Below are 22,927 nucleotides of genomic sequence, written 5' to 3' on the forward strand. Positions count from 1 at the left end.
ACAAGAATTTCATTTAAAAAATTAGTCATCGTGTTTATACACTATGACTGATGTACAATGATCACTGCAACTATTTTTTTTTTGTAAATTATTTTTAATCATATTTTTAAGAAAAAAAAATAACCATAGAAGACCATTCTAAGTTCCGAATATTAAAGACAGCGTTCTATATTGATAAAAGTTTATATCAGTACTATGCTCATAATTTTTGAAAGAGTAAAGTCTACAAAAATTATTTTTTCATAACGTAGTTTATTAATTTCTACAAAATAGATAGATTAACATAACACAGTCGACTGAGGAACTAAAACAGGTACAAATTAAATATAAGTTATTCTTTTTATTTAATGCTTTTAATTCTTCCTAAATGGGAAAGTTAATTAAACCCCCAAACTCTTCATGTACACGACCTTGGTTTACACGTATTATAAAATTTCTGTACTTGATAAGTTACTGTTTTTTTTATTTATTTTTATAGTGTTCAAGAGATGACTTAAAGATAGGCTACTACATTATCTCTATTTTTTCACTCTAAGCCGATCAAAATTCTTTAGTATTTAGCAAATCATTTTGCCATTCGATTACTTTTCTAAAAGGAAATTCGAACATTAGTGTTACTGATATCTCACAAGTCAGTATTGAACCTTTTATACTTATATACATATAAAAATATGTAGGTTAAAAAGTATACTTGCATCTTTTATACCTTTGAACGTAGCATACTTTTCAAAAATATTTTGAAATTGAGAATTGGTTAACACCTATTACTACAATGGATTTGACTCCAAATCCGCCTACACATTTACAGAATCTCGGAATGCTGTGCTTGATTCATTTGGAATGTAGACAAAAAATAATTTGCTTCTCGCCATTCGATTTAAAAAATAATGATAATGATTTAGATTTAAAAAGTTTAAATTAATTCCGTTTTACAAAATTATAGATCTAATCAATGTTGTTGCAAAAAGTGTTATAAAACATGTCAATAAAAACAATTTAATTAAAATTTATTATAAATTATTTATGACGTGCAGGTGTTAATTAAAACCAGTTTCTCAATAAAAAGATATTCAGATTTTAATGTCAAATGCTTGATTAAATATTAAAATAACGACAACCTTGAACTCTATATAGTTTTAGATGTTTCCGAGGGTTTACGATTTCGTGAGGGAATATTATCGTACTTATTCTGATTGGAAAGATAACTGTTTAGCGGGACTGACTTTCTTGTTGTTAAGTTTTAAGAAAAAGTCTATCTTTTGAATCTTGAATTCCCTCTTTTTATAAAACTGTACAAAATCTATCGTAATCGCTGTTTTCTATTACGTACAAACAATGAATGTAATGTTAGTGCATTAACATAGATGCTAAATATAATACTGAAAAAGTTATAATAATTACTGAACACAGTTTTACATAAGTTTATTTTAATAAATCTCAGAACAGATAAAATTGATCTCAGAATGTGCAAATGAATATGAAAAATAAAGAACAGATTTATAACAATATTCTATTATTACTTTTTCCGTGGATATTGTATCAATATTTTCATTACTTTTTACAAAATCGTAATTATAAACGTTTAGCTGTTTGTCAAATTTTTATTATTCTATATTTTTAAAATTAAGAAAAACAATTTAAAAATTTTTATAAATATCATCTAGAATTTAACTCTACGGATAAAAAAAATTGCGTATCATATTTCTTTCAAATAACGTATTAAAACCCGTTTGTATTTTTCATTTTTACAAATGTTTTATTTTATATCACAATGTGGAAACTCTCTGGTAGTATTTTTTTCATATTTCTATTTACAAATACTTACAGCGGGCAAATTCACGTATGCGAACTTACGGAAGGTCAACTTGTTTTAGCCGTTATATGCAAAGATTTCTTAAAAGACGAACAGATAAGTAACACACATTTTTAATTATTATCTAATTTTTACCTTCAAGCAAGCAAGATAATCAAGCAAAGACTCTCATAAAATCGTGCTGTTTAAAAAATTGTTTCGTTGACAATCTTGCTGATTATTGTTACACATCTATAAATCCTCGCAAAAAATTAAATAACGTCGAGGCGGATCCAAAAGTGGTAATTTTTATATTTTACTATTATTAATTAAATACGTCTTTAAATTTAAAGTTTAAATTCTACAATTTTAGGTGTTTTCGAGGGTTTCTGGTTTCATGAAGGAATGCTATCCTAAATGGAAAAATAAATGTATAAAGGAACTGTCTTTTTTATTGCTCGGGTTTGGAAAAATCTTGTCGTATGAACATTGTGCTCCCGCTTTTAATTTAGGTTGTACATTACAACGTTTAAATATAATGCTTCAGTCGCTTCAAGAAATTGCATTGTTAAGTAAAGCATTTGCAAATTTTCACTATTATGATAAAAAATATATTTTCACTTATTAATGTGCGCAAATAAAATACTAAGTCTAAAGAAAATGTCAATTGCATTATAGTAATAAAGTTTCTTATAATTGGCATAGAGCTAAAACTGAACAGTTTAATTTAACTGTTATTTCAAAATCATTGGGTCGCGAGGGCACGCCTGATCAACAAACTGTCAAGTGGAATTGCCTTGTTTTCTTCACGTGTGTAACACCAGGGGCAGGGGTACCACCCGGACCTACCGGGAGGTACCCCCTTACAGTGTTGTGTTGCCTTATTCCATCCATTCATCAAAACCATTGCTATTATGTTTTTATAATTATAAAAATACCTTATAAATAAAATATTAAATGTTCGATTTTAATAGACTACAACATTCGAGAGATGGACAGAAATTTTAATATTTGTCAGAAAAAATTTATTTTTTATGATATACAATAAATTATTATTCATACTATAAATAAAATGAAATAACAATTTTAACAGTAAAATAACTTTTTCTAATTAAAATAAAGTAATGTTTTCTTTAATACAATAACATATTAAAGAAAGCATTATTGATTTTCAAAGAAACGTAACTATTATATTTTTATCAAATAGCTTTAACAATTATAATTAATTTGCGAAAACTGTATGCAATATTAAAATATTCTATGTATGCTAATTTACAAAAGTAATTTACTATAAAGTATAATAAGAGCTAATAAGTGCTAATAAGAATAGAAAAGCTTATTCTAAATATAGTCGAACTACCAATAACGTTTACCTTCCAGAATGGCAATATCTAAACAGAGTTCGTTTTTTGATGTTTTTATTTTTTAAAACAAAAATGAATACAAAATAATCAACAAACAACGATCATTTTTTAATGTTTTCATCAGTGACCATTATTCAGAGGTTTTATTGTATAATAAAAGAAATCGCCATTACAAATTAACTTTACGTAAATTTCTTAGACTGATATTGGTTAGCATGCATATTAATTATGCGTGCTGACCAATTCGAACGATAACTTCAATCGAAGCCATATACAATTACTGCCTACGGCTTCGATTGGAGTTATCATTCGAAAAAATCGTTTCTTTCAAATATCAATCCAGATTTTATGAACTATTTTATGCTACCTTTGCACAGTCAAAATACTGCGGCTATTTATAATACATTGAGCAGGACTCATTTTTAATGTGTTATAAACTTTGAATGAGGAGAATAATTAAAATTTGACTTGATAAATATTTTTTCTGGTAAATGAAAAATTGCATAAAAACTTTTAATACTTTTTTACACAGAAATAAGATTGTATACAGAGAATATTCGCAATCTTTTAACAGAATAATCGGATATTTGATAAGAAATTTAAGTAATAATAAATGTTTCTATAGTAGAATTGGATATAATAAAAAAGTGAAATAACATGCAACTCAATTTTAATGAGACCACACTGTTCATATTTCCTTTTCCTCCGTACTGAATTTACATGTGTATCTTGTTCTCTTTTTGTGTGTCTATTTGAGTAGCTTTTACTTTTATATTGTTTAATGATACCTGAGCAACGTTTCAAAAAAATTTACCTTCAGAGATACGCAAAACTTTTACAAATTCGCAATTTCGATTGCCTAAATATGTCAATTTCTTATAATTTATGTGATCAAGACCGTTCACTGAGGTACAGAATGCTAAGGTTTCGATTTAGGCTTGTTTGTTTACGGCAACGCGATACATGAGCAATCTGCCGAAGAAAGATGCCTCCCGGACGTCTTTTGAGGAGAACTGGTCCTTAAATTAGGTGTTACTAACGTGAGGAAAGCCTGAGAAACGTGGCCAGCCTGTTAGCGAGGCATGAACCCAGTACCAACTTTGACTGTTCAGTGGTTTTATCCATTTGACCACTGGTGGGCACCACAGAATGCTAAGGAAGAAATAGAATTGGCTAGGGGAGTTGTTCTGAATATCTAAAAATGATATTCTGAGTAATCGAATAAGACTGATTATATTTAAAACGGCAGAAGATATGAAAATGATTATTTACAATATCATCTGTGCTGAAATTTTACAAATAGGCATTTTACTATTTGCCTCTTCACTTATTCCGATCAGGGGCGCCGCTAGCTATTTGAACGCCCGTGTGCAATACCGATTATGCCGCCCTCTGTCTAACTGCGACTACCTATGCTGAGTTTGCCAGAAAGGCTCTTTAGTGTTGTCTCATAAGGGCGTGAAAAAAGAAAAGAAATACTTTACGAAGAAAAACTATTTATTATTACTAAGTTATTTTGTTTACTTAGTGTAAAACCATATAAATATTTATCTACAGAAATTGAACTCTTCTTGCCTTCATGTTTGCGAAATCTGCTATCAATTTTCNTTGGTTCGGTAATTCAATTCCTTTACGCGAAAGGAAAAAATTGCTCCCGAAAATCATCGGCAACACGTTCCGTTTATGGAAAACGTGACAAAATGGCGTCCTACTGCGCGATAACGCCCGTTGGCATTCTGCTGGCGTCACGCGAGAGCCGTTGCGGACGTCAAAGTGAAAAGTTTTAAAGCATCCGTAGAACAGCTCGTATCTCGCATCGGTGATTATCGTTTGTTTCCGAAGTTAAATGACCATTTTATTTCTCTGGATAAAAGTTTAACGAGGGTGACGAGGTTCGAGAGGCGGTAATGATTTAAACAATAACGACCATACAGTTTGAGTCAATTTAAATCTTAAATCTTTTTAAATTCCAACCAGAGACAGATGATAAATAACTCGACAGCTCTTCGTTAAAATGGCTGACAGTTTGACATTAAAAATACGTACAGAATATAGTTGATGCCAACATTTTATTGTAGGATCCGGCGCCAATTACGCGGCGTAAAGTTTTCGCAATATCAATCGGTCAAAGTTGTATTTAAAACCAATAAGAAGTCCCCCGATGAAAATTCGGGAATTAAACGACGCACAGTGGGACCAAATCCCAAAAAGCTGGCCAAAAGTCGAAAAATAGAATTTAAGTTCCGGTAATTTGTAGTCGTGGGTTCGGTTGGATAAGAGTCCGAAGGTCGAATTCTAGACTTTAGCGCCCCCTATCCCTTATACCCGCTATTGTAGTTTGGTTGAAAGCGGACCCTCAATCGAGCTAGACGCGTCATGCAGTAAGCAAAGATTTCTACGCTATATTCAAAAGGGTGCCAAATCTCTAAAAATCAATCGAATTTAAATTTAAAAAATGGAATTTGCAGCTGCAAGTAAGTAGAATATCATTATGTGACACAAAATTGATAATAATACTTTATGTGATAACAGTAAATGAATGATTTGTACAAAAATGAACGGAAGATTACAACAGAAAATTTTAAGCATGTAGAGAAAAGTTCATAAATTCTGTAGAGTTCTGCGACTGGACCGATCGCATGTTGTAGATCGAACTATTATTGAATGAAAAAAATTAAAACTGGCTGCAACTAGCTGCAACTGTGTGATTGGTGCGAGTTCTTGCAATGTAAAACAGAGTTTTCTAAATTTTGTACATTAATGACGCGGAATGTTTTGCTTTTTTTCTTGAATTTGTCTGGTGTTTTGAATATTGTTTGCATGTAGCATATAAGCTTGAAATCAAACTGTGACAAGCGCATAGTGATAAAGAAAATAAAGAAATAAGATTCTGAAAAACGAATATACAGAAGGGTTTCCGTATAGAATTGGGTCTAATAGTCGATGAACCAAAGCCTGGTTTCGGCAGCTCGAATGATGAGAATACCGCTCGACAATTTTTCGAAAACTCAAGCATTTCTGCTGCTATTACAGGGGTTGATGAGGACTCGATTAAGCGTTTCCGTGTCATATTGCAGACAATTTCGTGTGGCCACGAAATCGATTTCGTAGAATTTCAAGATTATGCCTTACAGACAGCTCGTTACTTTGTGCAGTTATATCAGTGGTTCTGCGTGCCAACTTCGGCACATAAGATATTGATTCATGGTGCAGAAGTGATAAATTTATCGGTATTGCCGATAGGGCAGATGTCTGAAGACGCTCAAGATTCTACTAATAAATACATTAAAAAGTTTCGAGAAGATTTTGCAAGAAAAGTTCCCGAGTGAAAACAGTGGAAGACATTATTTTACACCTATTATTAACATCAGATCCGTTTATTTCGAGTTTGTGCGAATTACCTCGAAAAAACTCAAAGTCGTTGCTTCCAGAAGCAGTTTTATTGTTAGTTGCGCCACGTATACCAGCGAGTACAGGAAGCTTCAGCGATTTCAAAGTTGAATCATCTGATTGTGAATCAAATTATTCTTTGGATGACGATGCATGAACTTTTAATCAACTGATTGTATCTATTAAACAATACAGTTGTCCCTCTATAGTCCCGACGCACCTCCCATCAAGGTACCCGTCCCCGTTACGTGTCTGCTTGCACAGAAGCATGTCGCGATGTGAATCTCCCCATCCAATTTTTTCTTGATGACACACATTTCGTGTGTTTTATGTGAGCAGTTCTGTTCGAACAGTTGGAGTAGAGGTAATCCGGACACTTTTGGTAATCTGACACACCTTTGGTCCCATACCTGTCGGATTATCAAGGGACAACTGTATATGGATTTATTTTGTACTTTTTCTATAAAAGTGGTTCGTGTTAAATCCGTCATTTTGTTTTTATTTCAAATTTTGATTTCGGATTCGTAATCAGCGATCCCGAAAACCCTCGAATACTGACTTTCAGCCAAGTTGATAATGCTTTTGATTTTTGGCCAGCTTTTTGGGATTTGGCCCCACTGTGAGACGTTTCGCATTGCATCTTAATTCTGATAAATGCCAATAGAGGCGCTGTTAACGCTATAATATAAATAAGAATATAGTATAGTAATTGCGCGCCGGTCGGATTTTTTTCTCCATGCGAAGACATTTCTTATGCTGTAAGTAGGGTGGGTATTATGACAATGACTTTGAATATTACGTGACCGATCNGAGGCGCTGTTAACGCTATAATATAAATAAGAATATAGTATAGTAATTGCGCGCCGGTCGGATTTTTTTCTCCATGCGAAGACATTTCTTATGCTGTAAGTAGGGTGGGTATTATGACAATGACTTTGAATATTACATGACCGATCGCTCGATTTGCCGCCCCCTGGACGTGCCGCCCGCGTGCGGTGCACGCCTTGCACGCCCACTTACGGCGGGCCTGATTCCGATCATAGTTTTGTGATTATTATAAATAAATATATTTATACCAACACGTATTAATTCTTAATCTGACAGAAAAATGACACATTAAATAGAACTTAGTACGTATAAAAAAAGAATGCTTACTGAACTAGTCAGGAAGGGTGGGAGGAATCCAGAACAGAACATTGTTTACGAGCATGAAACATATTCTTAGAAAGCTTTCAATGATACTGAACCTGAATCCTCGGTCCATTTGTCAAAATCTGATTAATTGGCTGATTACCAATTGGAATTCATCTGAAAGAAACAGAAAACATTACGATTTTGAAGAAAATAATGAGATAGGATCTTTTAGAGACGGTGAAATCTAATCTAGAATATATTAGTCTCGAGATCTTATTGATTTCGATAAAAATTTTTCGATAAAATTCAATAAAAATTCAAATGTTAACAAAGCAATGAATAAAAATTGTTCTTATAAACAAGCCAAGGATGCTTCCTAATAAACAGTGCTTATTTGAGATGGCTCTTGGAATTACTGTAAATGATTTTAGTATCACACAAGAGTAAATTTATTGTTCATCATCCTAACAAATTTTTAGGAGCGAACAGGAATCCGTTACAGAGATATCAAAACGCGAAATTTTAAAATTGATTCGAGCAATATTTCTTAATCCGTAGTTTATACAAAATGAACATTTTAGAAAAAAATAATGTTGTCACAATTCTCGTTTGCTCACTTTTCAGTGGTCAAATCAAAGAAAAATTTAAACAATTTTTTGTACGGCCCCAGATGCTCAGAAATGTAACTAGCCATGTAAAAATGAGTATCTAATCACATTATCATATCGTGGAACACATAACTGATTGAAAAAAAATCCAGCAAAGAGTTTCTTAACTTTCCCGGACTTTGATGCTTACGATATTAATTAAGATAGCTGCTGCTTTTAAATAAGTATACATACTTGGAAGAATTTTTCAGATCATAAGCTGAATCGTAAACGAATGAGTGGTAGCATTTACCGACTGCACTGTAGCCACCTTGATATTCGAGTGTACTTTCATAATGTGTCTCTAGTACGATGCCACTTTGATCATGTTGAGCATATACACACCAGCAATTATACGTCATAAACAAATTTAATCGTATCATTTTCAATTTGTTCCTAATTTTCAATATGAGCTAGTGACGATATGTGTGTGATAGTGTTACCACCCGCCCGATTTTCACCCGGGCAGTCCGGGAATTGACTCACTTTCCGGGTGAACTATTAATTTTGTCCGGGAATTTCGTAGTGTGAAATTATGGGTGGGTTCGTTAATAGCGGTCGCTCTGCGTCTCCGCTATTACAGGAGTGCGCTACTGTTTGTAGGCATTTAGGAACGACGGTGAAAGAAAAAAAAATGGTGGCGCCCGCACTATCGATAGTATCGTGATGGAGGAATCTATAATTCTAAAATATGAGCTTTTAGAGGCAAAAGAAGGGTCCCAATTATAAAATTTAACCATAAAATGGATTATTTCTTGAAAGAGCATTCAAAATACCCACGAAAAAAATTAGAATGCTGGCTATCATTGGAAAAAAATTCGAAAAGACACTTACATCGCCGCGTGCACTAACTCGCGCTTTCACAACTTCTAAATTTTCATCCATAAAACCACATAATGGACCCCGAAATGAAACTATCTGACAGTGGCGTACCGTGGGTGTCAGCCGCCCGGAGCGGAGGAAAATTTCGCCCCCCTTATTTAGGTATTTCAATTTAAAAGACCAAAATTCAGTTTTGTCACAGAACAAGCAATGAAAAATTCGGTGGTAGTGCAGCGACCTGTCTAAAATGGTTCTATTGGATATTAGTGATGTATATGAAAGCGAATGAATCGTACAAGCAAAAAAAAGGTCAACAGGTTTCGCAGGAATTCCGCCGATGAAAAAGTTACTAGTTAACCCGGCGAGCCAATTCCCGTACTGTCCGGACGATAGCACTATCGTAGGCGCGATGCAACTATAGATTAGGATGTTTCAAATTTTTACAAGATATTATTATTATTTATTGTGAAATTTTGCGCCCCCTAAAAAGTGCCGCCCTTACCGCCGCCCCCACTACGGTACGCCACTGCTGAGTTATGGAGGACGCCATGTTGCTTTCCACCGTAAACTACTGCTACAAACGGCCGTTTTTGCCGTTCGACGGCGCGAACTCCGACCGGAATTTAGGAACGCGTTCCCCAGGAATTTTTAAACGGATGTCGCTCGCGCGGAGTTACGCGCAGGAATAAAAGAACGCATCCTATGATGAAACAAACTTCTTGCAAATATTTTAGAAATGTACACTATTTTAACAGCGAAAGAACTCACTCCCACTGAAACTCATCTGCAATTCTGCCATGTTAGTCTGTGTTTACGCCGACGCGTGGCGCGCAACCTGTCGATTTTTTTTTATTTTCATGTACGATCGTACACGTCTTCAATATCCAATAGAGCTAAGCCATCTATACCTGTTCTTTCTTAATTTAGAGTTATTTACGTTACTCCTACGCAAGTCCCTAGTTCAGGGGTGGCCAACAGTTTTCGTCCACGAGCCGAATTGGAAAGAAAACTTTTTTCACGGGCCGAACAAGAGGCTACCCTAGGAATATTTTGAAGTGGTGCGAGATCTCATTGTGGTGTCATCCCGTAGAGAATAAACTGTACATAGAGATTACAGATACATTTTTCATATTATCATGCTTTATCAACGTTCTACGCTGCACTTAAGAGATCTGTAATAGAGCAGGTGTGGCCAAATTTTTATCCCTTAGGGGCTACTTTTTCGGTAAAATAGTCTGCGGGCGATTATGAATATGAGCAAACAATCTTAGGATTTTTCAAATTTTTCATAGATATTTTAATAAATAATTAACAAGAATTTCAACTAAAAAATATTATGGCAAATAAAGAAAACAAATTTAATTAAAGTANGGTAAAATATAGTCTGCGGGCGATTATGAATATGAGCAAACAATCTTAGGATTTTTCAAATTTTTCATAGATATTTTAATAAATAATTAACAAGAATTTCAACTAAAAAATATTATGGCAAATAAAGAAAACAAATTTAATTAAAGTATCAGCAACTTTGAATGAGGCAATTGTAGCAGTCTGAGTTCGTGTTGTATTTAAAAAAGCTATTTTGTTGTGCAGTTAATTGTACTTTCAGTTGTTGCATTTTGGTCTTTTTTTAACGCAGTACCACGTGGATAATACTCTTCAAAGTTTTTATGAACTGTTAGAAAATATGTTTCAACGTTTGCTTTCTTAGGCAAAGCTACTGTTACATTGCAAATAAAACACACACATTTATCTTTCATCATAGTAAAGAAATAATCTTTTTCCCATTCACTGTGATAATGATAAGTTTTTATTTTTTTTCGGCCTGTACTTGGTTTATTCATTCTAAAATAATAGGGTTAAATATTATAACATTTAAAACAATAATTAATTAATAAACTAACACGCCTGCTTCTTTTCGCTGTATGAATAAATAAAAAAAACTAAAACTGAAAGTAAATACAAGTGCACAAACAAAGAGTAACAAGTGGATTAAAGCCAGGGACTGTCACGTTACTGTCTGACACATGATTTTGCGCCATTTTATGCAAATTGCCATTTATATGCGCATGAGTTAACATTCATTTGCATTGTTCATCGGGATAAATACAAACAGTATGGGTACATTACACAGACAGTCTATTATTGTAAGAATAAATTATCAAATTAAGATTTTTAAACATTAATTTAATTAATTTAAGTGAAGGCAAATTGTTCAACTTTAGCTTCGCGGGCTACTTTCAAAACCTTTGCGGTCTACCGCGGTCTACGTGTTGGCCATCCCTGTAATAGAGGGTTAACTCTAACCGGACAGTCAGTTGTTGACCTTTTTTTTACGCGTTAGAATTTTTCATCGATCTATTCTGACTTGAGTAGCTAATATTGTAATATTGAAAGTTTAATCACGGGCCACATACGGGCCGCGGGCCGGATGTTGGCCATGCTTGCCCTAGTCCCTAACTGTAACTGATTTAGAACCGGTATGCACATTAGTATTTCGCATTGTAAAATGACATTGCCCATGCGTCAGGAACTTCTGTTCAAATAAACCTGACCTGCCTTCCAGGTCAGCGATTTTGAAAAGGTAGCAACACTAATGTGTGATTTTACAAGACATTACACGAAACTTTTTCTTCAAACCACAAATCGAACCACATGATGTCTTGAAAGTATCTGGGTTCTCAGTTTTAGTATTACGTAATGCTCAAATTTGAAGGCTGCATTCCTTTACAATGATACTATGTTTTTTTGCGTTATTGAATTGCTGCAACATAGCCTATACTGTAAAATATATTTGCATTTGTGTTTGAATTTTCTGGGGAATTGACTGTTTTCTTCATATTGTACAGTTGAGTAGTCGACTTCAGTAATTCAGGAAAATTTTATTTTATCAATTGTTCTGAACAATCAGTTTGAATTTGCAATCACGCCATTAAGCAACAATTTCTGGCATCTTGTCAGGTGGAGTGTAACTTGCATCCTATTCATCTTTTAACGTTTGCGAACTACATTTTCCGCTACTTTCACACTTCTGAATATCATTATCGTGATCTTCTTCGAAAACTCATAATTTTTAATTAAATAATTAAAGTTGCGATCAAAAGGAATAACGGTATCCACTTGGCAACTCGGAAACTCCATCTTTATAAAATATTTCTACAAGAGTAAAATGTCATGTCTTCAAAATTATTAAGATTATTGCTGTTGCAATCCCAGATCCAGCTACTAATTCACCTATTTCAAAATTTTAACGGTGTTAACGGTGTTAATGAATGACATTTGTGATGAAAACAACAAACACAGACTGTGAAAAACTATGTTCTTTCTTTTAGTTTTCTATACTTTAGAGTATTCTATTTGAAGCAGACTACTTTTTCGTTGCTCTTCTTCAGACCAAAACTTTTCTTTCAAAAAATAAAAAAATTTTTTACTAGATTATTATATATATGCCTGTATATCTTTTAAATATCTTTTACTGCCGTATTTTCGCGGAATGATTGGCATGACGCATAAAAACGGGGGAGACCAGCATGCCGGAAATTCCGGGGTTACGGTCATGCCGGTTAAACTATGACTAGCATATAAAATTAATCAGATCTAACAATACTCGTTGTTAATTAAACGTTAAAGAAAACATTCTTCCGCGTACAATAAAATAATAACATCGTAATTCGACCGACTAAAAATCGGGAAGAGAGTTTTCGTTTACAAAACAATAAAACAATTAACGACTTACTGACATTACTAGTAGTAGTAGTAACAGCGGTTAGTCAGTGTGAACTACACTGACCATCTACCCCGACCTTAAAAATTACACCTTCTTCTCAAATTTTACACAAAGCCAGTGTTAATCAGTGTAAGCTAAAATAATTTAGCCAATTTCTTAAACTTAATATGTTTATTTTTGCATTTTTGAATCGAATAACAATAAAATATACATAAAAGAAAGCACTTTCGGCATTCCAAGAGATTTTATGTCCTTAGAAAGAAGACAAAACAAAGAAATTAAAATCGTAGTTTTTGATGTAATACTGGAAGTTTCACAGGTTTAGAATAAAAACTAGTTCTTTTTTTAATACGTCCTCTAGAGAAGGACGTATAACCTCACTTAAACCGGCATGCCTGTCATTCCGCAAAAATACGATTTTATTATTTTAAAGTTTACTTACGTTAATTTTTTACTACATGTAATAAATTGCATATTCTAGTAATTTTCCTCTCTTTGCCGCTAAAAGCGTTTCCCGCAGCTGAAATTATACCATATGCTATGTCATCAGAAGATCTATTCTAGATGAATCTATGACGCATAAAAATCTTGAAAATGAGAGTTAGTTCAAGTAAGTGACAAGCATCTAAGTAAGTGACAAGCATCTAAGTAAGCAAACCAATAGCATACTCCGTTTCATAGTAGAGATTTGCAAAGTTCTAAAGTGTCCGCACTTTGTGTGGACAATTAGCTTTTCGAGGATTCTGTCCGCGTCGACTGCCGGATGGCCGAGCGGTTAAGGTATCAGCTTACCGCTCTTGGAAAACCCGGGATCAAATCCGAACGGGTCGAAATATCCAGGAATATTTCGGGGGTGATCAGTCCGGATATGTCAGGCTCAATTCCTCGTTACCCGGCTGCCCCATTGCAGAACTGGCTGAAGCTATAATGGTCTTGTTAAAAAGAAGGCTGTCTTAAGGTCTACAGGGCGAAACGAATTAGAAAAAAGCATATCGTCTTTGGCATTTGCCCGCTTTTTGCCGATGCTTTCAGTTATCAATCTTCAAAAGTGTTGTCAGGTTTTATATTTTGTTTTCATAAAATTTTTTTAAATTTTTCGGGTGAGTTTGGGGGATACATAATAGTCTACATTGAAATAAATACTAATAGCTTTTCCGATGTGCTGTACATTAAATGATTTCTCTCCAATTATCTTTAAGAGCTTGAAACCGGTGAAAGTTTCATTACAAATTATACAAAAAAATAAGTGTTCTCGATTAACGTTCTTACATAGAAATTCATAATTTAAAAATTCTGTAACATGTTTCTTCTTACAATTGTGTTTTTTCGAGAAGTTGCTTTTCCTGTATTAGAATAGCATTGTTAATAAACACACAGAAATACACTAAACCCTACTTTTTGTGGATTGTGATTGAAAATCAATCGAGTGTTGTCTGTATTTTTAAAGATTTTTCAAGTAGAGAAATAATATTTGTGGAAAAGTGTATACGCAACGATATAAAGAAGAATTGATAAGCCCACACGGAGTTGGAACCCTATATTTGGGGATCGTTGTTTTATTCTGTTAGTGCAAAATGATCAAAAATACAAAATTGGTGCGATAAAATAAAATCAATTGATAAATAAGATTGTCATTTCTGTACGCCTTGCACTAGAGAATTCCATCAAAACTGTCAAAAAGTTTTAAATTTTAGCTGTCAGCTTTTTGGCCATGATACCAGCTTTTTTCTTTTCTTTTTTTTTTAATTACAGGTTGCGATCGCTGGATTTGACAAAATGAAACTTTTAATCTGAAGTCCATTTGTTTGTAGAAAAATCCAGAAATAGATGACGACGTATACGAAAGTCTTTTTTTTTTTTTTTTAACTCTTTCCGCCTAAGAGGGCCTCTTTCAGCAAGCCACAATGGGGTGGTTGAGTGGCGAGGGACGGGGCCCGACATATCCGAACGGACCACCTCTAAAAAATTCCTTGGGATTTTTCGACCCGTCCAGATTCGAGCCCGAGTCTCCAAGAGCTGGTAGTTGCCACCTTAACTGCTCGGCCATCCGGCCGTGGTTACGAAGGTCTAAGAACGATGTCTGCTGTTTTTTTAGAAAATCTACGAATGAAATTTAAAAATCGAATGTTATGACTAGATTAAAGAAGATATTTTATTTAAAATACTAATTCTAAATGAAATCTTTTTTGATTGAACTACTCATTCTTCTCACGAAAGCAGAAATGTGAAATAAAAAATCGAAATTCCTCCAAAAAGAAAAAAATAAAGGAAAACAATGACATAAAAGAAAACTTTTATTGGCGGAACGTTTCTACTATAATTACGTTGAAATTCAGTTTTATTTTATTTTATTTTATTTTTAAAGTTAAATTTAAAACGGCAAGAAAACAACGTCTTCTATGCCGACCAAGGACTTTAAACTACAGTTAGACTGTAGTACAGTATATAGTCCTTGTATGCCGACAATTAAAATTCATGTAACAGCTCTCCCTGTCGGCTATATTTTTTTTTTTTTCGCCGTTCTAGAAACTTCGAAACATATTTTTGAGATATAAAATTGATAAAATAAAATAATTTTCAGATCTAAACTATAATTAAATTGTAATTAATTTTAAATATTCTGCTCATATTACATTAATTAATATTAAAATACTAAAAAGTTAGCAGAAAGTTCTTTCGTTAGAGTACATGCGCAGTTAGTAGAAGAACATTCTATTTTTCGACGCATTGATGCTTCGAAATTCGTTCTATGTTGTCTGAAAAATTTACTGGTTAACGATTTTTTTTTGTATTTAGTTTTTTTTTTGCGAGAAAAAAATGGTCGATTATAGCAAGTGGAAGGAGATCGAGGTAATGTTCATTTCTCTGTCTCTGTAATCAAACGATTGCTTATAAGCCTAAACATAATCCCGTTATGTATCATTAGAGCTGTCAACACGAGAAATTTTATAATAATATTCAATTTTTCATACATTAAAACATTCCTGCATTAAAAAATTCGTAAATATAATTTTGACATTTGCAAAAGTTTCGCTGTAAAACAGCTGGTGGAGATTTAAAAATCTTGCCCTGAATTCAAATTATGCTAATTTAAACATGTGCCATAATACAAATGAAATAGTGTTTGCTCTGTTAATGTAATTGAAACAAATGAATTTGAGAATTGATTCTAATTGAAAAGTAAAGTTATTTTTAGTATTTTGTACATATATAAAACAAATAATGAGCTAAAATAAACATTTACCAAAAGGTATATTAATGTGACTGGAGGGTTGGCACCTCTTTGATGCCATGTTGGCATGACAATACTGTGTCCCGTTTGACACAGAAGCCGCAATGGCAAATCATTTTAGAAATTAAGTCACACCGGCGATCGTGTGCATAAGCAGTCAGATTCCGGATAACAGATTATGAGACTGCACATAGGAAGTAATGCACCCAAGACAAGCTATACAACACATATACCCATTTATTTGTTCTGGTTTACAAAGTACCAAAGTTTGCATTTTATGGAAACTTGTGTTTCAATGATTGCGATATTATGCGCAAGTTTGCCGACTCCCAAAGAGTTTATTCCGGTTTTCTGTTCCAAGAGTAGAAAATTTTGGGAGGTTGGTTTTTTTTACTCTTGGCAATATCAAAATGCTGTTGCATTAGTCTATATATATATATACTAGCTGCAAGGACCCGCTTTGCTGTGTTTTTATTTATTCGTACATTTGTATGTAATATAGTTTTTTTATATACATAAAAGACTGTTTTTCTAAGTAATCTAGAATCTAGCTGCAAGGACCCGCTTCGCTGGGTTTTTAAAAAGTAACGATAGATTAGTATAGTAGATTAGATATTAAGATAATTACATTATAGCCAATCTTACCCGTTTTCACAGAATGCAAGAATTAGGTCTCCCGTTTCCAGACTAATTAGAGACCTGGTCTCAATTCTATTTCTGAACGTCTCCTGTTCATGTCAAGTCAAACGAACTATTTTCAACGTTTCTGGAACATTTACAATCGTTCTATAATCGAACCAATATTCGAATTTAATTCAAATATTGTTTGAATTTGTTCGAACAAAACATTCGAAATAGAAAGCCACTTTCAACCACTTTCAGCCTCATATCTCCTGCACCCTTATAGCTATCGAGACACAACCCCCTGATGCACGAATGGAGACTGGGGCTACTACCACATACAAACACCATTCACATGCGATGTGTAGTTTTGGCGGAAAAGTGAAATATAGGGACATACATGTCCATTTATATATATATAAATATATGTCTTTTCCTAATGTAAACTCTAAGAAATTGTGCCATTCACAACCTAATTAAAAACGATAATCTGCCAACGAATCAAATTTCGGACCAAATATTTAAACTCTGCATCCTTGAAAACCACTTAAAACATATTTTGTGCAGAATGGTAACCTCGTATTATGGAATTTTCCTATTCGAATACAACTATACCGCCGGTCCGATAGGAAGAAGGGAACGTTGCGAAAGGGAATCGAAGGGAATCGAAGTAATTCGAGGAATAGTAGTAGTNTAATTTTAATTTACAATATTATTTGAAGACATTGTTTATTATTGAGAGTTGTAGATTTAGCATTTGATATTGCAATGTAATTTCAATTCAAATTAAAGTTGAAGTAAAAGAGTCTTTTCAGAAAACTTAATATTTTTAGATTTTATATCTATTCTTACGGATCAAAGAGAGAGAAATAAAGATTGTGAGATGATGTCAGATTATTACCATTAATGTTCCATACCAGGAAAACAAATAAAACAGTGAATTCTTGCATCAGCTTCTGTAATGATGTAAAAAGGAAAGTTAACATGTACAATGAACATTGTATTAAATATGATGAAATGAACTAACGAATGGAATGAGAATAAAGAGAAGTTTTATTAGTATATTTGGTTTAATTCTTTCTCTTCATCATTGATGACAATAGTCATGATTTTTGTCCATCTGGTTATTTTGTTTGACTATGATTATACTATTTGTTGTGCATATTAATCTTCTCATTTGTGTTGCAGGAAACAGATACAAAGACATTCATTTGTTTTTATTTTTGTTATTTGTCTTTATGCGGTATCTTTCAATCTTTGATTGTTGGTGTGATCATAAAGCCCTGAAATCATTTGAATTGAATTTGCTGGTAAAAGATTGAAGAAATAACAGTTTAATGCAAAAAAAACAAAAAATTTTTGTTATAAGTCACATTATAACAGATATTACAAATAGTAAAATGAAGTGCATGAATATGTATTCTTTTTCTATACTGACTTTTGGATTTAATTGCCTATGTTCCTAAAAGATGTGTACAAAAATGTCTAAAAGTTAAACAGTAGAGTTGCATATTAAAGCTGTGTACACATTAGGCATTTTGAAGCATGCGCTTTGGTAACGTGTGTTTTAAAGAAGTTCCGCATAGATATACACACTCAAACATGCGTTGATAGATTTTGGTTAGAACGCGTGTTTTGCGGGCGTCAGCTGCACACTTTGAGATACATGTGCTGCCATGTTGTTGTACATTTGATCACGTGCTTTCAGGTAGAGTGGACGCACGTTGGCCGAAATGGAGAACGATCATTTTGATACTGATCTATTTATTGATGAAATCTAAGAGAGACCAGCCATTGTCAAATGATTTTATGGATATTCTAAAAGAATTAAAAAATTTGGGTCATATTGTCTTAGTTTTGGATATGTCACAAACATTCCAATCGTCACTCTATCTCGTAATATTGGGTGCACCCAAAATTCTCTTTGTCTTTGCTATCGTCTTTTATAGCGATGATAGAGGAGGCACACACAAACAATTACTTTCACGTCCATTTCCAAACTGAGCCAGTGTGAATGGTCATCGAACGCTGAGCTAAACATGTGGTGTGTATGCTTATAACGTGCGTTTAACACAACGCCCAACTCCTAATGTGTACTAGCCCTAAAAGGAGAGTTCATTTCCAAAGAATTTTAAAAAAACTTAAGTCTTTTATTAGAGTAAGAAAGTTTGTTTTACAATAAATGTTTTACAATGCATAAAATATTATTTAAAATGTTAAATCATAGATTAAACAGAAAACAGAATAAAACTTAATTTTCACAAATGAATCTGATGCTAACAAAATTAAAACTAGCAAATAGCTTGAAATTTTTGTTTTTGCTGAAAATGTTCAAAAAACTGAATGAGGTGTATGAAAGGCAATTTAGGGAGCATCAAAGTATTCTAAATGAGATGTCGAATGTCTGAGAATCAGACCACATGTATTTGTATTCTTTACTAATACTACTACTATACTATTATGCTGATCATTTAATGTCTGAGAATTTCTCATATACTAATAAATACTTTCATTCTTTGCTATTAATTGATGTGAACAATGCCTTATAGGCATTTTTTCATGAACTAGAGGGATGATGCTTATTTACAAAGTGTGTGTTATCAGGGTCATGTGATTGTACTTTTCCAGAAATAAAGATGTCAATACAATTGATTCTGAAATCATATTGTTCATGCATATATTTAAAATTTTAGTGCAGTAGGAATTTTCATTACTGATCAATTATAACAGCAATATCAAAACAGAATTAAAATTAAGAATACCAGAAGAGGATTAAAAGTATAAAATTAACTTTTCCAATATATCTGGAAGATTTGCTAAAAATTTATTAGAAAATGAACAAATATAAAAAAATATTTATAAAGTAAAATAAAATACATCTTATGGAAAAGGGGGGAAAAATTACTGGAAGCTATTCTATGATTTTTATACATTATTTTAATTTGAAATTGAAGTGGAATGAAAATTTTTCTAAATATAATTTTTTATTGTGTTAATAAAACTAGCAATTAACATTCCTTCTTAAATTTAAAATATATCATGTAAATATTATGATTGTTTTTATCATCTAAGCTAGGAACTTCTATGTGAAAATGATGCAAAAGAAATACAGTGGAACCTCTATACAGGTAAACCCCATATAACACAGCACTTCTATAGCATGGATTCACTGTAACATGGTTCGAGAATTGGGAACATCCCCTGTATAACACGGTGGTTTTATAGCACGGGTTCATTCTAACACAGTTCGGGAATTGGGTAAAACCTTCGTACAACATGAAATGTAATAAAGGATGTGTTCTTTTATACTTCCGCGTAACTCCGTGCGAGCATTCTAATTGTTTTTGTGGCTACTTTGAATTCTCTTTCAACAATAATCCATTTAATGGTTAAATTTTACAATTGGGACCCTTCTTTTGCCTCTAAAAGCTCATTTTAGAATTATAGATTCTCCATCAGGATACTATCAATAGTGCAGGCGCTGCCATATTTCTTTCACTGTTGTTTCTAAATGCCTACAAACTGCAGCGCACTCTCGTTGCAGAGCGACCGCTATTAACGAACACACCCAAAAACTGTTGCCAGTTGATGATGCTCATGCTGAGATCATCATATAGGATGAATAATTCTCTGGTAAAATATTTACTTAAATAATAAATAAGTATTTTACCTATGAAAAAACGAATAATAAATCCGATTTAAATAAGGATTTAATAGCATGTTTTTTAATTTTTGGAACCTAACCCCCTATTTTGCACAAATTCTTTGTTTCGTATAACACAGATTCGCATAACACGGCAATTTTTTTTAATGTAACTCCCATGTTATATGGGAGTTACCTGTATTTGTAATATTTGATATTCGTCACATTTTGATGATTTTTTTATTTTTCTATATTTGTCAGTATTTTCTGTATTCATTGTCATTCCCAACACCAGAAGTGGCACTACAATTGCACGACCGCACCAATCAGCTAGCTGTGCTAGCTAGCTGTAGTTAATCAGTCTGCTTTGTGCAGTTGTTGTATGTGTTGTTGAGTTATTGAAAAATAATCAATGTGAGAAACCAAGTTCCAATCACTTCAAAGTGGCACCCAAATGTTGCTATAGTCAACCAAAAACAAATATATTCAATGATAATGTAATTGCCTACTTCAGAAAAGTTTTAAAAAGCACAAAAACACACAACATTAGACAAGTTCTTTATTAAAGCAAGTGCTACTGAATCATTGGCAAAACAGACACCATGATCATAATTAGAATTGCCTAATGTTTTAATTGATATGTCTTCTTATAAACAATAATACTATATTAATAATATTGTTCTTCCCCTTCTACCACTATACTGTATTTATTTAGTACAATAAAGTTTTACAAACCACATAATTTTTATTCTTATACCTTTTTTCAGGATGGGAATGGATTAATTGAACATCAGTTATTTATTATGAGAAAAACTTTTTCTATATTTGTCATATTCCATAATCGTTAGGTCCTTAGGAACAGATTAATGATAAATATAGAAGTTCCACTGTATATTCTTCACATACATTTGGTCTATCTTATCATCTTTTACTACAGTTATGATAGATCCTTGATGGAATAATGGTAAAAAGAAAATATTCCAAACTCTCTTTTAGAATATAAACTGCCCAATAAAAGGAAATACAGTAGAGCATCAATTATCTGAATCAATTTGAGGACTGGGGTTGTTCAGAAATTTTCAGATAACTGATTATGTACGAAAAAATATATTAACCTATTCCATGTTGAAATTCGTTCAAATCCTGGCACATCCTTAAGTACCCTCTCATGGTTGCACAAGTGCTGCCAGCTAAAACATGCACACCAACAAAAATAATATTGGAGTAGCCCAAGACACAGCCAAAAATTGCAGTGCCACTACTAGCAGAAATTTAAATTTGCCAACTGGAAAGCTTTTGGTTACAAAAGCTTTCCAGTTGGCATTGACGTTTTGGTTGATTGATATTTGGATAATTGATGCTCTACTATATAAATTTATTTAAATATTACTAAAAACTTTTTTGAAATTTGTTGACATTAATGATGAAAACATTAAATTGATCATAATATTTGTGTGCACTGGTGATTATGAAAGTGGTCTAAGCCATACATTTTCATTTGGAGATATTTTGAAATCTGTGCTTGTAAAAGTTAAATAATTTTTATGACCATAAAAAAAAAATACAAATATATTTACTCTTGAAAATTAGTTTTTTTATGTAATCATAAAACTTAAACAGTTTGTGAAATGAATTCATGTTTTCTTATTTTTGACTTTAACTACTTTCATAATCACTGGTACATATATTTTCTGTTCAGGAAAGAATGCTAAATGCTTACTTGTAGTATAATGCAAATTGTCAGGAGGACCATTTGTAAACTAAAACCGAGCAAAACTCCACCAATTCTTTTCTCATGTTAGATTACTGTAGATTAAAACCAAGGCTGCCATTTCTTAAAACTGTAACAGGGGTCTCCAACTTATGGCCTTCAAAGCATATTTATCTGGTCCATGTAGCTTGTTTTCACAAACATATTTTATTGTCAACATTTGAACTAGTTCAAAGCATATAAATTTTTAAAAAGTCAACTAGAAATGAGCAATTATTTATTGTGACATCATCACAATGCCAGACTGCAACTTTTTGTCTTAACACTCTCAGTTTTAGTAGTGTCTTGCCTCTGTACATCATACTTTTCCTGTTATCTTCTAATTACCATTTACCAAGGTTTTTTCATGTACTGTTCATTACCAAAAAAATTTACAATAGTATTAGATATTTGGAAAATAGATTTACTAGTAATGATGAATAATCTAAAATATGAAGTTTTTATCTTGTTAAGTATTATATAGCATTAAAATCTTAGATTGTTTTAGTAGCATCTCTGTCATTGCTTTTTCATTTACAATGATATAAAATTTTTCTATTTTGCTTTTTTTCTGTAATACAGTAGAGCGTCGTTTATCCGAAACGTCGGTTATCTGAAGGAATTCCAGTCGACAAATTTAAATTTTCGCCAGTGCTGTGGCACTGTAATCTTTGGCTATGTCTTGGGCTACTCAAATATTTTACGTTTTTGATACTAAATTAACTTCTGAAGTATAATTTTTTATTGTTTTTATATTTTTCAATATATTTATTTTGTTTGTACAAAATAAAAAAATAATTTTTAA

General features: G+C 32.7%; 1 protein-coding gene across 1 annotated transcript in view; it reads left to right on the plus strand.

Annotated features, from left to right (window-relative positions):
- The first annotated feature begins 15,549 nt into the window (after window positions 1-15,549).
- The window catches only part of LOC111626509 (hsp90 co-chaperone Cdc37-like), a 13,340-nt gene continuing 5,962 nt past the window's right edge, over window positions 15,550-22,927 (plus strand). The window contains exon 1 of the mRNA XM_023369907.1: window positions 15,550-15,726. Coding sequence (XP_023225675.1) covers window positions 15,694-15,726 — 33 coding nt within the window. The 5' untranslated portion in view covers window positions 15,550-15,693. The remainder of the gene's footprint in view (window positions 15,727-22,927) is intronic.

The sequence above is a fragment of the Centruroides sculpturatus genome, unplaced genomic scaffold, assembly GCF_000671375.1.
Source record: "Centruroides sculpturatus isolate CEXI.00-Female unplaced genomic scaffold, Cexi_2.0 scaffold159, whole genome shotgun sequence".
In the NCBI taxonomy this organism is placed as follows: domain Eukaryota; kingdom Metazoa; phylum Arthropoda; class Arachnida; order Scorpiones; family Buthidae; genus Centruroides; species Centruroides sculpturatus.